Genomic DNA, 15001 nt, shown 5'->3' with positions numbered 1-15001 from the left:
GCTTTTTTAGATAAATCTTTTTTTAGTTAGCTGTTTTCTCCAGTTGTTCCTGTGAGATCTTCAAGCAATTATGCCGGATCTGGGCGACGGGCTGGATGTTGAGATCCAGTGGTCACCCCAGCCGGCCTACGAGCGTGTGCAGGCCCTAGCTCCGCGCTGGGTCGGCCGCGACATAGTCCCGCTGGACGGGGACTGGCCCGTGGGTTAAACGTCCCGCCGAGTCGCATACTACCGGTCGACGGCCGAGTCGCAGCGTCTCCTTTGGCCGACAGCCCACCCCCCCCCCCCCCCCACTGGGCAGTGAGGGGTTTTTGTCTGGAGTGGCGCCCGCTCTGTTCCGGTATAGTGAGTAAATGTTTCCCCCCTGCTCCTCATGGCTGACTCTGGGGTGGACCCGGGCCCCTCCCTGGGACGGTTGGACCCACACTAATCTGGGTTCCCCTCTGTTCCCCTGTGCACCCTCCCCCCTGTGGTGTCCCTCTCCCCCCCCTTCCTTCCCCCCTACGGGGGGGGGTGTTTGTGTGTGGTGGCTAGCCATTCATGCAAGCCGCTAAGGGGGCGGGGGGTCCCGAGTGCGGACGGCTGTTGTGCGGGGGGCTTCCTCCCTGGCTTCCTAGGGCCTACCTGCCGATCGATCGTCTGTTAGTGAATGTGGGGACCCCCCTTCCCACCGCAGGGCTGCCATTTGTTTGGAGTCCCTCATGGGGGCGGCCATCTTGGTACACCCAGCTCGTTTTGTTTGCAGAGCTGGGCAGCTGTGGGAGTTACTGAGGGCGTGTGAGGGGGAGGAGCCCCTCCCTAGACCTGGGAAGATTACGCCACAGGACTTCCTTGTCATGCAGACAAACGCTGAGAGCAGTCCTGTTGAACTCTGGTGCATCGTGTGGTGAGCCTTTTGGGGGTCTCTCTCTCTCTGCGGGGGTCTCGAGGCACGCTGTATGACCATTGAGGGGCGCTGCGTGACATTTTTGCAAAAAGAAAATAAAAAAAAAAAATTTTTTTTTTTTTTTCAATTTTGTCATATTTTTGCTGACGGGTTCCCCTGGTGTTGCCATGGACCCTGCTGCACATGTGTCCCCACCTGATCCCCTCGAGGTGGCCTCAGGGACCCACTGGAGTCATTTGTGTCCTGGGTGGAGGTGGCCTGTCAGGGACGGGGGGCTAAAAATCGACCCCCGCCTACCCCTGTCTTGTCTGATGCCTCAGATTCTGATCCTGAGCCAGTCGCCGCTACTGCGGGTTCCTCCTCTGGGGCTGCTCTCTCACGCCCCATCTCCTCTGATGGTGAGGATGACCTTTCTGCCTCCGCCATATCGCAAGACAAGGCACTGGTGGACGCACTGATTGTGTCTCCCTAAAACTGGAGGTTGCACCTGCGGATGCAGCTCATACGGAAGTTGCCTTTGGCACTCGCAAGCCCTCCAGGGTGGCGAAGGTGTTTCCCTTTCCCAAGTGCTTTGATAATATCATTAAAAAGGAGTGGGTCCGTCCAAAACGATCCCCTGGGATGCAAAAACGGATTGCTAGGTGCTACCCGTTTGAAGAGTCCCTCCTTAAGAAATGGACGGTGCCACCTTCGGTGGATCCGCCGGTTTCCAGACTAAATAAGGCTACTGTTATCCCGTTGGAGGATTCCCCGTCTTTTCGGGATCCGGTTGATCGTAGGGCGGCTCCATTGCTGGGGCGTGTGTCAATCTCGGCGGTGGTCCTCCGGCGCATGCTATGGTTGAAGTGCTGGTCGGCGGATCAGGCTTCCAAAAAAGCCTTGACTGATCTCCCTTTTCAGGGGGATCGCCTGTTTGGTGCTACCTTGGATGAGATTATCAAAGATCTCACTGGGGAGATCAAAGAGCACCTTTCTACCACAGGCTAATAAGGGTAAGGAACCTCGTCGCAGACAGGGACATTCCTTTTCAGCTCAAAAGAAGTTTTTTCGCTCTTCCGGGGCGGGCGACAAGGCGAAGCCCTCCAAAGCCCCCCCGGGGGGTTTCAAGAGACCCTGGTCTGGTAAGCAAAAATACGGTCCTTCCAGACCTGAGGATAAGACCGCTTCAGCCTGAAGGTGCGCCCCCACCCATATCAGCGGTGGGGGGTGTCTTCGCCGGTTCCCGGACCCATCGCTCTCCAGGATTCAAGACAAATGGGTTCACGAGGTCCTACGGTCGGGATACAAGATCGAAACTTGATCACTTCCACCGGTGTGGTGCTTCCCTTCCAATATGCGACTGTCCCCGAATCGCCTAGCGGCTCTGTTGGGGGCAGTGCAGGACTTGATGCAACAAGGAGTGGAGGCCATTCGCACAGTGGTGGCCTCCCTGCATTAGGGGGATTTTTTGGCGTCCATAGACATCAAGGATGCCTATCTTCATATTCCCATTTACGCAGGACACCAGCGGTTTCTGCGCTTTGCCGTGGGAGAGGACCATTATCAGTTTGTGGCGGTACCCTTTGGTCTCGCTTCTGCTCCCCGGGTTTTCACAAAGGTTTTGGCCACCAGTTCTGGTGCTGTTGCAGCAGCGGGGCATATCGGTCCTGGGCTACCTGTAACGACCTCCTCCTCTGTGCGGAGTCTCCGCAGGCTCAGCGTCATACGCGGACTCTCCAAAAGGAGATTCTTCTCAAATGGAACCGGAATCCCGATTCCCTAGACAATCGGATCCGGCTGAGCGAGTGGACCAGGGAGTCTCTGGTTTGGTGGCTTCGGTCTCCGATGCTCAGTCACGGGAAGTCCTTTCTTCCGATCTATTGGACGTTTGTCACCACGGATGCCAGTCTATCCAGATAGGGAGGGATTCTCGGCAGGCTGTCTGCTCAGGGGCTCTGGTCCCTGGAAGAATCCAGGTGGCCGATGAATGTGTTGGAACTGAGAGCGATCAGGTTTTGCCTGGTTCACTGGACCGAGAATCTTCGGGGCTGCCCGGCTCTGATTCGGTCGGACAATGCCACGGGTTGGGGCACCCCAGATGTGGATCTGTTGGCATCTCGGCTCAACAGGAAGGTGCAGAGGTTTGTAGCCTGCCCCCGCGATCTTTTATCGCACATGGAAGTCTTATATCGCGTGCTGTGAGTCCCTCGGGGTTCCTCCACGTTCTTACTCGGTGGCTCGGATATTGGCCTTCCTGCAACGGGGGGTTGAGCAGAAGCTGGCCTTGAGCACTATCAAGGGTCAGGTTTCAGCATTGGCGATCTTCTTCCAGAGGCCACTGGCTACTCATTCTTTGGTACGGAATTTCATCCAGGGGGTGCGGCACCTGGCTCCTCCGGTGCGCACGCCCTTGCCGTCCTGGGATCTTAATTTGGTGTTGTCGGTTCTCCAGAAACCCCCCTTTGAAAAATTTGAAAATATTAGGGAGATTCCTTTGCTTACCTTATCCCAGAGAGAGTCTTATGCATGGGAAAAATAAGGTACATCCACTATATCTAAGACGACCCCCACTTTTCCAACCCACACTTAAGAAATCAATATTTTAAACCTAAAACAGGACACATTTTTATTTAGTAATTGCCAGTACTGCAGGCAACATTTACATACCCATACTATGATATTCTGCAGCATATCACTTTATTCAGCCTCTGTTGCATCAATGCTCTCTTCTTCATCAGTTTGAATTTCTTCAACTGCTATTGGATCACTGCTGTCTTCTGAGTCACTGTCTATATGTGAGATCATCCACCTTTCTGTCCATGGCATTGCTGATTCCACATTTCTTGAAGGACTTCACAATCACCTTGTTTGATGCCATACTATGAGTTTAGGATCCAATTGTAGACCTCGGTAATGGTTGTTTTTTTCACTCTTCTTGACGGTGTCAAGTTTATCTTTATCACCTACTTTATGCATCCATCTACTCCATTCTTCTCTCATCAGGGCTGTAAATGGTTTGTTGACTAACACATCTAGTGGCTGTAGCTGACCTGTAAGTCCACAAGGAATAACTGCTAGGTGTGTTCGCAAATCTGATGCAACCCTTCTTGTATTTTCTGTTAAATGTGCTCGGAACTGATCAAAGACAAGCAGAGCAATTTTGGACCGGGCCTATTTCTGACACTTGCTGTTAACAAGTTAAAATCTGTTTTCTTTTTTTGCTAGAAAATTACTTAGAGTCCCCAAATATATATATATATATATATATATATATATATATATATATATATATATAGCAGTGACCCCATAGAACAAAATAGAGATCGTTGCAATATTTTTTTATCACACCGTATTTGCGCAGTGGTCTTCCAAACGCAATTTTGTTGGAAAAAATTCACTTTAAATTAAAAAATAACATGTACTTTTGAACCCAGTCATGCTTCAAAATTGCCCACGTTCGTGGAATGGCAACAAACATTGGTACTTAAAAATCCCCATAGGCGACGCTTTAAAAATGTTTACAGGTTACCAGCTAAGAGTTAGAGGAGGTCTAGGGCTCAAATTATTGCTCTTGCTCTTATGATCGCCGTGATAAATTGTGTGGTTTGAACACCGTTTACATATGTGGGCGGGACTTGAGTATGTGTTTGTTTCTGCGTGTGAGCTAACGGGGACAGGGCACATTCATTTTTTTCCTATTTATTTTATCTATTTTTTTTTTTACAAAGTTTTTGTAAAAAAAAAAAAAAAACTTTTTTTTGATCATTTTTATTCCTATTACAGGGAATGTAAACATCCCTTGTAATAAAAATAAGCAGGGCAGGACCTCTTTAATGTGAGATCTGGGGTCAAAAAGACCTCAGATCTCACATTAGACTAAAAAAGAAAAACATTTTTTTTTTCATGATGGGGAAAAAAAGGCTCTTTAAATGCAATGCTAGAAGACGAAGTTTGACGTCGCTCCGGCCCTCCAAGGCCATAGTCGCGTGAGGGCCATCTAGCCCTCACTCGACTTCCTGCCTGTGAGGTGCGTGGACCAGAAAATTTTCCCTGCTACCGGTGGGTCCGGTAAGCGGGGAAAACGACCGGATGGGGGGCATATCTCCCGCCGTACCGTAAGGGTGATCCCGTGACGAATCTGCCACTGGGACCACCGTTATGTGAAAGAAGACCGCCGGCAGTTTAAAAAAAATACCGGCGTTATGGCAGGTATCTGCTGCCATAACCCTGGTATTTAACGTCAAAGTACCGACGTAAAACTGCGGCGGGCGGTCTGGAACTGGTTAAAAGCCCTTCAGGTCTTCTGGACCAAACTTTTTTATAAACCAAATGGCCATAATGTCTTCATCCATCCCTTCCTTCTCTTGAACTTGCACAATAATGCCAGGTGGTATGGTCTCTTTAGGATATGTTTTTCTCTTAAAAATAAGCATAGGAGGCAGTTTAGTACTTTCTGCACAGCATGAAAGCACAGCAGTATAGTGTGTCTTTTCATGGCCACTTGTTTTGATTGCCATGGTTTTGATCCCTTTCATATCAACAGTTGTGTTGGAAGGCATATCAAAACTTAGAGCCACTTCATACATGTTTGCAATGTGACTTGGTTTAAAATCATATTTATTCTGAAGTCGTATGACATAGGAATGCAACTGTTGGATTTTATCCTCATAAACTGGTGGCATTTTCTTAGCTAACTTTGTGTTCTCATGGCCAACCCTTCTCTCCTCATGAAATTGAAGCACCATTTTACCTTTCCTGTAAAATCAACAATGTTCATTTCGTTTGCATTCTTGCCTGACATTGAATAAGCTTGGTTGACACACACAAGCCACTCCATAATCCAAGTCTTAAGCCTCTGCTCCAAGTTTGGCCATTTTGCTGGTTTTCCTTCTTAAGGCCTGCTTCTTTTTTGGCATCTTAAGGAGTTGTTCCGTTTTTTTCTCCACTGTCTGGACCTCTTCCCACTGAGTGTATGATCAAACTGTCTCTCTGCAGCCCTATTCCCATGCTCCTTTGCATAGCTGATTACATTGAGTTTGAATTTTGCAGAGTAAGACAATCGCTTACCAGTATTCATGGTTTTATTTTGTGACATCTGGGCTCAGAACGCTCTCTTGCATCTGCGCTCTCTTCACCTCCAATTTTTGCATCAGCTGACATCTGTAACAAAGCTCACAATTGGAGGAAGCCTCTTTGACAGGGTATGGGCAGCTACTCACCCACGCTGCTCTCTCCTCTGCTGACTGTCCGTGTATAAGACACCCCTCGATTTTCAGTATAACGATTTTAGCAAAAAGTAGCATCTTATACACAGAAAAATACGGTATTTGTTTTTCTTAAACTTTTTTTTTTCTCACCTAGTTATCCTGCCAGTACATACATTTTTTGTTTTTTTTTGTTGTGTCTTGTCTTTGTTAGGACCTCACTTTCTTCCATCACCTAACCATGTGCAAGCAAAAAGGAAGAGTCTGTTTGCATCTAAATGATTTGCTTGATAAATGTCCCTCTGTCTTCCCTTTTTCCGTGTGTATACATATTTGTTGTATATGTGTGTGTGTATATGTGTGTGTGTGTGTGTGTGTGTGTATATATATATATATATATATATATATATATATATATATATATATATATATATATATATATATATATATATATATATATATATATATATATATATATATGTATATATATATATGTATATATATATATATATATATATATGTATATGTGTGTATATATATATATATATATATATAGGTCTTATATAGACAGGTGTGTGGCTTTCCTAATCAAGTCCAATCAGTATAATCAAACACAGCTGGACTCAAATGAAGGTGTAGAACCATCTCAAGGATGATCAGAAGAAATGGAAAGCACCTGAGTTAAATATGAGTGTCACAGCAAAGGGTCTGAATACTTAGGACCATGTGATATTTCAGTTTTTCTTTTTTAATAAATCTGCAACAATGTCAACAATTCTGTGTTTTTCTGTCAGTATGGGGTGCTATGTGTACATTCATGAGGAAGAAGAATGAAATTAAATGATTTTAGCAAATGGCTGCAATATAACAAAGAGTGAAAAATTTAAGGGGGTCTGAATACTTTCCGTACCCACTGTGTCTATGTGTGTGTATGTGTATGTATATATGTATATGTGTGTGTATATATGTATGTATATATATATATATATATATATATATATATATATATATATATATATATATATATATATAATCTTTTTTTCAGCTGGAACTTGGATGAACTCAGTTCCACTCCACCACCTGTGGTTGAGTTCCTGATCCTATTTTATGAGAAAAAAAAGCTGTGTATGTGTGTGTAAAATATAAATATATATATATATATATCTCATGCTTTCATGATGCATGTTAATAGTTTGTTATAAATTGTTAGCTAGAGATAACTGGTTTCTTTTTAATAATTTTGTATGATGTACCTGATTGCAATTCTGATAACATTCCCAGAGCTATGTATGTAGGACAGTTTTGTGTCTTATCTGAATTTTCAGTAATTCAGGTTGCTGCAAGTACAGACCTATAAATGAAGTTCTATAACACACCATACATGTCTGCTCTGCAGAGCTCCCTCTGGCTGTTGCAGGTGTCTCTTTTCAAGCTGAACTTCAGGTATGGTTTTTATTGCTTTGTTAAATTGTTTGAACCAGTAAGTTTTCATATTCCATATAAGAGGAACTGCTGAGGAAGTGAATAATCCCTGTAACAGTCAGTGCTACTGCAGTGATCGCCTCAGACTTCCAGGTCCTGTGCCAAACTGTTCCCCCTCTGCAAGGTGAATACAGGACTTTGCTCACTTGGTATGGCCGCCATTCACAGAATGCTTTGGTTTTTTTCCCCCCCAGAGAATACAAGGAGATCTCTAATTGAACATAGTGAAGATGTCAAAATCCCACCTCTCCATTTTGTCCAATTGGAGAATGCCTTGTATGCAATGAGGAAAATAGAAGAGAAATAAAGACGTTCTGTAAAGGACGGCAACACAACAGTGATTTGCAGCTTCCACAGCAGTCCCTCGGGTTTGGAGTATGGATACTTACATTGGTCCAAACTGGTTCAATGTAACTAATCAAAAAAAATAAAAACCTACCTGGATTTCAGCTTTAAATATGGATGACCGTTTAAGCTAAAACCTTCCCCTTTTCTTCATAGCCCCGGCTCCTTCTCTTCTGTCATAGGTGGTGTTGAATGGGTAAAGTGGTTGTAAACCTCAGACATGAAATGTGAACAAAGCATTTCCCTCTATTGTGTATACTCTATCCAGAGCACCTTGTTCCTCTGTTATGAGCACTTTTGACAAGTCTTCCTGACACCAAGAGAAAAATGGTGACAGGGGAGGGATCTCCAGCTAATTGACAGCCTCTGTTCCTGTGTGCTGCGTGAAGAGGGCTGTGTCCCTTGCAATCAGCTCTTAGAGCTTTTCAGCTCTCTGCCCCCTTTTTTTTCTGATTGCTCAGACAAGCTTTATACATTCTGCACTTTGGATGTAGAAAAGAGAAAACTGCAGATAAATGGGTACAACTTATGTAGGTGAATTTGCATCATCTATGTGTATCACCTGAGGTGTGTGCTTTACTGATCACTTCAATGGGTATATGTAAGAGTTTATAACCACTTTAACTTTTACTGCAGATATATAATAAATGCATATGAAATGTATTTCCCATGGCCTAGATGAAGGAATATGAGCCAGGTTATATTTGAGCATGAGCATTTTTAGGCTGATGGCTGAGCTTTTGTGTCAAGTCATAGTAGGCAGCTGTAAATGGAGTGTGCTCACTTTGTTCATTTTCAAGCAACTCTAGAAAAACTTCTCTGAAAAGTGGTCACATTATAGATTTGTTACATTTTAATGTCATTTCTTTAATTGTATATTCACATTGGTTTATTTTTTTAATTTTGTTTTTCAGGCTTACACATGTCCAATGTGGCCCCCGCATTTATATTTGCATCCTCTTCATCAAGCCTACTTAAATGTGTGCAGGATATACCCAAATATTCCTGTTTACCCTCAAAACAGTTGGATGCAGGACACCACTGTAAACCAAAATGAACCAGACCCTTTACTGTCTGTACACCTGAATGAAGTGAGAAATGATGACCCGGTTTCACAGCCTGCTACTTTATGCTCTTCAACACTTCTTACACCATCTGTTCAAACTCCTGTAGCAGGACAAGTTCCATCCCAAACTAATGAATCTGAGGAGAAGCAGTTCCAGCTGAGGATAAATGACTTTGAAGGTGCACAGGCAAGCAAGACACTATTCCCACAACCTCACTTTGGGCAAGGCTCTTACATGGGACATCTTTCAGTAGCTCCCCAAGTTTTCCCGCAAGTGTGGTATGGATATCCATATCAAGGTTACATTGAGAACCCAGTCGTACAACATAATGTGTTTATTACCCCTCAGAGTACAGATGTGCCTGACAATACTTTATCTGTTAATATTGCAGAAAGCCACACAGTTGAGGGAGCTTTAAAGCAGCCCCATGAGCTAGTGAATGAAAGAAGACCAGATCAGCCTTTGTTTCATGTTGTTGCTACAGAGGAGTCTGGATTAAATACCTTTCAGGTTAAACCAGGACAGCAAATAATTTTAGATAGGCCTGAGCTGGTTGATCCGAAGAGCCTTATAGAAAAAGTGCCTGATAACCAGGCGTCCCCATCAGTTGTATCTAAAACCCCAGAGGAAAGGAAGTCCAATGATAACAATGTCTATCAGTTACCCACAGTGACCGCATCTATAATCCCACCTGAAGACAGACCAATAAGAGCAAAAGAGGAGAGCTCAGAAGATGAGAGGGAAGTATCGAATATATTGAGCGGGGGTAGATCAAAGAACTTTTACAACCAGTCATATGGGAACAGGAGGTTCAGAAATGAGAAATTTCATCAACCTAACAGAGGTGGCTACCAATATTCTAGAAATGAGGATGCCTGGAGGGGAGCAAGAGGCAGAGAAGATGGCTATCCACATTACAGAAATTACAGGGGAAGGCCGAATCGCAGGCGGCCAATGGGAGATCCATATAGGCAATACCACGAATAGAAATTCTGAGTTTGTATTTATATGGACAATTTACTTAAGATAATAAATACAGATTATATTTAAAATATGGTTTCAGGGAAAAGAGTACAATAGATTGTAGCCATAGACTATTTCTTTTGGCCGAATTTTGCTGTTATTTTTTTCTTTCGTCTCTCAATATAGGCTCACTAGTGGGGATTTTTTCAAATGTTTTCTTTATATAAATAGAACTCATCTTATGAAATGTTTAGTGTTGGTAAGAATAATGTAAATGGCTTAGCATTGGCAGATTTCTCAGTGTGTTATTGCAGTGAAGTTTATCATGCCAAATAGCAAAGTCTTATTTTTAATTGCCTTAGAGTACTTTAGACATTTTACAAAGCTTGGTATGATAAAATTGCTTTTGATTGTGCTTCCATTCCCAAAGGCCTTTGACTTTGAGATCGCCAACCCCCTGTTTACTTTGCAGGGGGGAAACTTGAATGATGTTCCCTATTGTGGCTTACTGTAAATATTACATTGTTTAACCACTTTTTTGTTGGGGAGAGCAGAAATGTGTTGCACAACTGTATGGTAATGCATGATTACTCAGTATATGTAGCTCTCGCGCCTGTGAGAAAATGGAGCCATGGCCTAATTTTATATTGGCACATGGTTTCCCCTTCTAAGTGTCTGGTCTTCTGTCCCAAAATTTCAGCACACAGGGCCCCCGTTAAAAAAAAAAATAAAAAAATAAATTAAAAAAAAAATAACCATGAGTGAAAGACATTCATGTGGGAACTTTTTCACTGCTTTGCTACAACTACTGATGCAATTTTCAGGTGTGCCAATGTCATGGTCATTTTCACTACTGGGAACTGGCTGATGCAGAAAATTTCCTTGCTGCAGATACATCTGGGGCAGGTCAATTAACTAGTTTGTGGCAACAGAATTTAGAAGCCCAAGTTCATGCATGTGCCTTGTTTCTGATTGCTGAAATACATTTTTTTTCTATAAATTTTCCAATTTTTACAAACGCCAGTGACCATTTATGGATGGGTGGATCACATAGATATATGTGACAGCATTACCGCTTCCTTTCTAATACCAAGAGAAGTTGCTTTTCAAGATGCATTCAAAGCGTTTTCAAGTCATGGAATGCTGCAGGTGTTTGAGGAAGAAACCCCTTAGATATTTAAGGATGCAAGTATATGACCAGTTGACTTGAGCTGCCATCTCTTCTGTTACTTTTTGCAAAACTCTCAGCACAAAGGAGTCACTAAACATATGGTAGCTACATACACTGTTCAGGAAACGAAAAGGGTAGAACTAGGTTCAATAATGGAGTAAAGACGCCGTTTACAGTTTTTGCGTTTACGCTCTGCCACATTGCCCTTAATTGCCTTGTGGTTACCATAGAGTTGTGTGAGCTTTTTCTGCAAATACAGCTAAGCTCCACAGACAGGACTCAACAGCTGACCATTTAAACAGAGATGCATCAACAGGTCTTGGGTAAGGAAAATGTTCACATATTGTAAACTTAATAACCCGCTATTCACAGCTACATTGTGTAATTGGGGGACTGACATATGCACAGTTGAATTGGTATACCTAATAAACTGATAGCTGCTAGCAATAACTTAAAGCTACAGAAACAAAATTGACGTCTTGAGCTTTGGCACAGGACACATGAAAGTAAATGGATGCTACACTTTGCACTGATGTATCGTAAAGATGTGTAAGAATTTAAAGTATTTTATTTTAACTATATAGATAAACCTTGTTCCTCAGTATATTCTACTTGTTTTTTAAAGATTGATCGAATTTAACATTGTTTTTGTTGTTGCTAAACTGATATTTAATGTCCTGATTCCTGTACCCTATTACTTCTGTTAAGGGTTTTTTTTTATTTTTTTTGCTTGTGGTGGACTCTTGAATGTTTATTTTTCCTTTATGATTGCAAATGTAAAATGTACTCAAGACATATTGTTTCCAGGGATGGTTTCTTTGAAGAATAGGCTATTCTTTATATATCCTGAGTGCAGTGTGGTTTTAGAGCAGCTTTGCTCTCATGTTTACAAGTTATGTTTTTTTGTTTTTTTATATGTTCTATATACATGTAAAAATTGATTTAACATGTATTCTTATGCATGGATAAATTTGAATCATCAATGTTTTCATTTTTATAGGAACATTATTTCTGTGCTGGTTTGTCTTGTTTATATGCTGTCTTAAAGCAAAATGTTGGTAAATAAAACCTTTCTAAAACTTCCTGTTTTTTCCAAAACAAGTTTTTTTAAAACCAAGGGTCCATTATAGAAATTCTAAATTGGTACTGTAAACACCATGAACAGATGTGTAGTTAGGGGGTTTATCTCCAAAACAAAGCATTTATTTGCTAATAGTAGTATGAACAAGTCAGATACATAAAACATTTTATATTTAGCAGTTTTATTTAGGCTTAAAGAAGACCCACCCTCAAAATGTGTTGCTTTGACAACCAATGTATACTCCACAGGAGGAGTGTGGATGCATTTACCAGCCAGGTGTCAGCTGCTGTTCGTGGAGAGCCCCAGTGTGGAATGCTGTCCAGGCACTAGTGTGCACAATCTTTTCAGCCCAGTCTGTTAGTAAAAGGAAGGTGGAGCTCGAGAGGCACTGCTGGCCCTTGCACAACCTCGGTAAAATCTTGGGAGCTGTACCCGGACCCCATGCTGTGGAGATGGTCTGTAATGTATTTTTGGGCAGTGGCTCCTGCAAGGTTGCTCACCTTGGCACTTGGTGCAATGCATTGTCAGCCACAGGGTGCTATACAGATCCAGTGCTGTGGTCTATTCCTATGGAATCAAGTCACCTTATTTCCAGTCCAGCATCGTGGACAGGTAGGAAAGGGTTTTCCTGTATCGCTCCCCATTGCTGTAAAAATGGCTATGTTTGCAATATGTTCACCTCACAATGTAAAAGCTTTACAAACCTTGGTGCTAAAAGTCAACCACTCATATAACACCACTGGTCACCAACTTTACAGTCACTTCTGCCTTGAGCCATTATAGGTACTCCACAAGGATTTGTTATAGGACGTCTATACCCAGGTTACCATGCCATCCTTTCGGTCAGGCTTCCCCTATACTCTGCTCCCTATTCCTTGAGTACCTCACAGGGAATACCCTCACTTGTAGCTATGGCAACAAGCAGGCAAAATGGAGCCATTGCAAAATCGTAGGTGAACATTATTCCTCTTGAGGAACTGCACAACACTCAACCTCTGAGTGGTCAGAGCAGGATTCCGTTTGAACACTGATCTCTGCATCAGATTCTAGTTTTGTTTCAGGCATGCAACAAGCAGCATATTTAACTCGAGCAGAATTCTCTGCATCTGTTTCACAGTTCCTTGGCTGGATTACAGCCTTAATACAGCCATCATTGTCCAGGGCTCAAACACCTCACCTCTTCTACTTCTGTTTCTCAACCTGGGATGCTTTCAGTCCTAGAGATCAGACAGCGAAGGGAAAGAAGAGGAAATTGAGACCGTATTGGAGGAAGCTGCTGTGGGCTATTTGCCAGAATATTGCCATATTGAAGAGGGGAGCTACACCAGCATGCTTGCTAATGTTGAAAAGCTAATTTCCTCAGTCTGCAAAAGCCTTGGCATTGTGCAGACTGACTCTTCTCTGTCTCCTCGTGCCCATGTTGTGTACAAAGAGACCTGCAAAATCCTGTAAAGCCTTCCGTGTTCGTTACAGAACATATAGAATGTCCAGTTTATGACAACTGGATAACGCCAGAAAAGATTTTCAATCCCCCAAAATCTTTGCTGAACCTTACTCGGTGGAAAAAGTTTGCAAACAAAAGGGCTTTTCCTTTGGTTGACCCTGCCACCTCTGGCCTAATCCAGATTACCTAATCCAATACATCATTCGCTATTGTCACACAATGGGTGGACTCGGGGGGGGGGGGGGGGGGGGGCTCTGCACCTCGGCCGCCACAGTGAAATCATTTAAAGTTCCTCGGGTGGCCCGGTACCGTTTGATCCACGGACCGGTACCGGTCTGCGGCCTGGGGGTTGGGTAACACTGCTCTACAGCATGAAGGGGCGCCCTCACCCATCTCAGCAGGTCCCGGCCAGGGAACAGGTTTTTTCAGTCAAATCTTCACCTGTCTCTGCAGCGTTTGACAGATTTGCAGGAGGCTGTTCGAGATCTCCTGGCTCAGGGGGTTATTGTGGTGGTTTCCCCACAGGACTGCTCTCGGTTTCTATTCAAACCTGTTCACTGTGCCCAGAAAAGAGGGCAAAGTGCGTCCAATCCTGGACCTCAAAACTCTGAACCGCTTTGTGCAGGTGCAAAGTTTCGAATGGAATCCTTTCAGTCGGTGGTGGCATCTTTGAATCGGGGGATTTTCTGGCCTGGCATCAATCTCAGATGCACATCTCCACGTCCCCATGTTTGAGGGACACCAGTGATTTCTCCGCTTCCCAGTGGCAGAGGAGCATTTTCAATCCGTGGCATTACCCTTTCGCCTCGGCTCCCAGAGTTTTTTTTTTTTTCCCAAGGTCCTGGCCCCTGTGCTGGCCTTGTTGTGTCGCGGGGGTATCTCCATTGTGGGGTACCTGGACAATCTCCTGTTGCGAGCAGATTCCCATTCCCATCTGCTGGATAACGTCTCCATCACCATCCAGACCCTATAGGAATTTGTGTTGACGATCAATGTTCCCGAATCTGCCCTGACTCTGTCTGTCTGTGTAGGTCTCCTATTTGGGGCTGATCCTCGACGCTGCGATGGCGAGGGTCTTCCTTCCCTTGGACAAGCTTCAGAAGTTGCAAGGGGCGGTCAGGTTGCTCATGGAGGCCGAGCAATCCTCTGTGCAGGTTTGCATGAGGGCCCTGGGTCTGGTGATCTCCACTTTTGAAACTGTCCCGTTTGTTCAATCTCACACGAGACAGCTGCAGAAGGAGATTTTGTCCAGATGGAACAGAGATCCTCGGTCATTGGATCAGAAGATTCGGTTTAACCATCTCATGAATTCAGCTCTTGGTGGCTCCAGTCACCTGTCCTTCCTGACGGTGTTTTGGATGGCGATTACCATGGACGCC

The 15001-nt window shown here is 43.9% G+C and overlaps 1 protein-coding gene across 1 annotated transcript in view; it reads left to right on the top strand.

The window, feature by feature from the left end:
• The window catches only part of OTUD4 (OTU deubiquitinase 4), a 111652-nt gene extending 100758 nt beyond the window's left edge, over positions 1-10894 (top strand). The window contains exon 20 of the mRNA XM_082268857.1: positions 8811-10894. Within this exon, the coding sequence (XP_082124983.1) occupies positions 8811-9950 (1140 nt within the window). The 3' untranslated portion in view covers positions 9951-10894. The remainder of the gene's footprint in view (positions 1-8810) is intronic.
• Positions 10895-15001: the final 4107 nt, after the last annotated feature.

Source organism: Pelophylax lessonae, assembly GCF_965119305.1.
Source record: "Pelophylax lessonae genome assembly, chromosome: 1".
NCBI lineage: Eukaryota > Metazoa > Chordata > Amphibia > Anura > Ranidae > Pelophylax > Pelophylax lessonae.
This window is presented reverse-complemented; position numbering and strand designations above follow the sequence as displayed.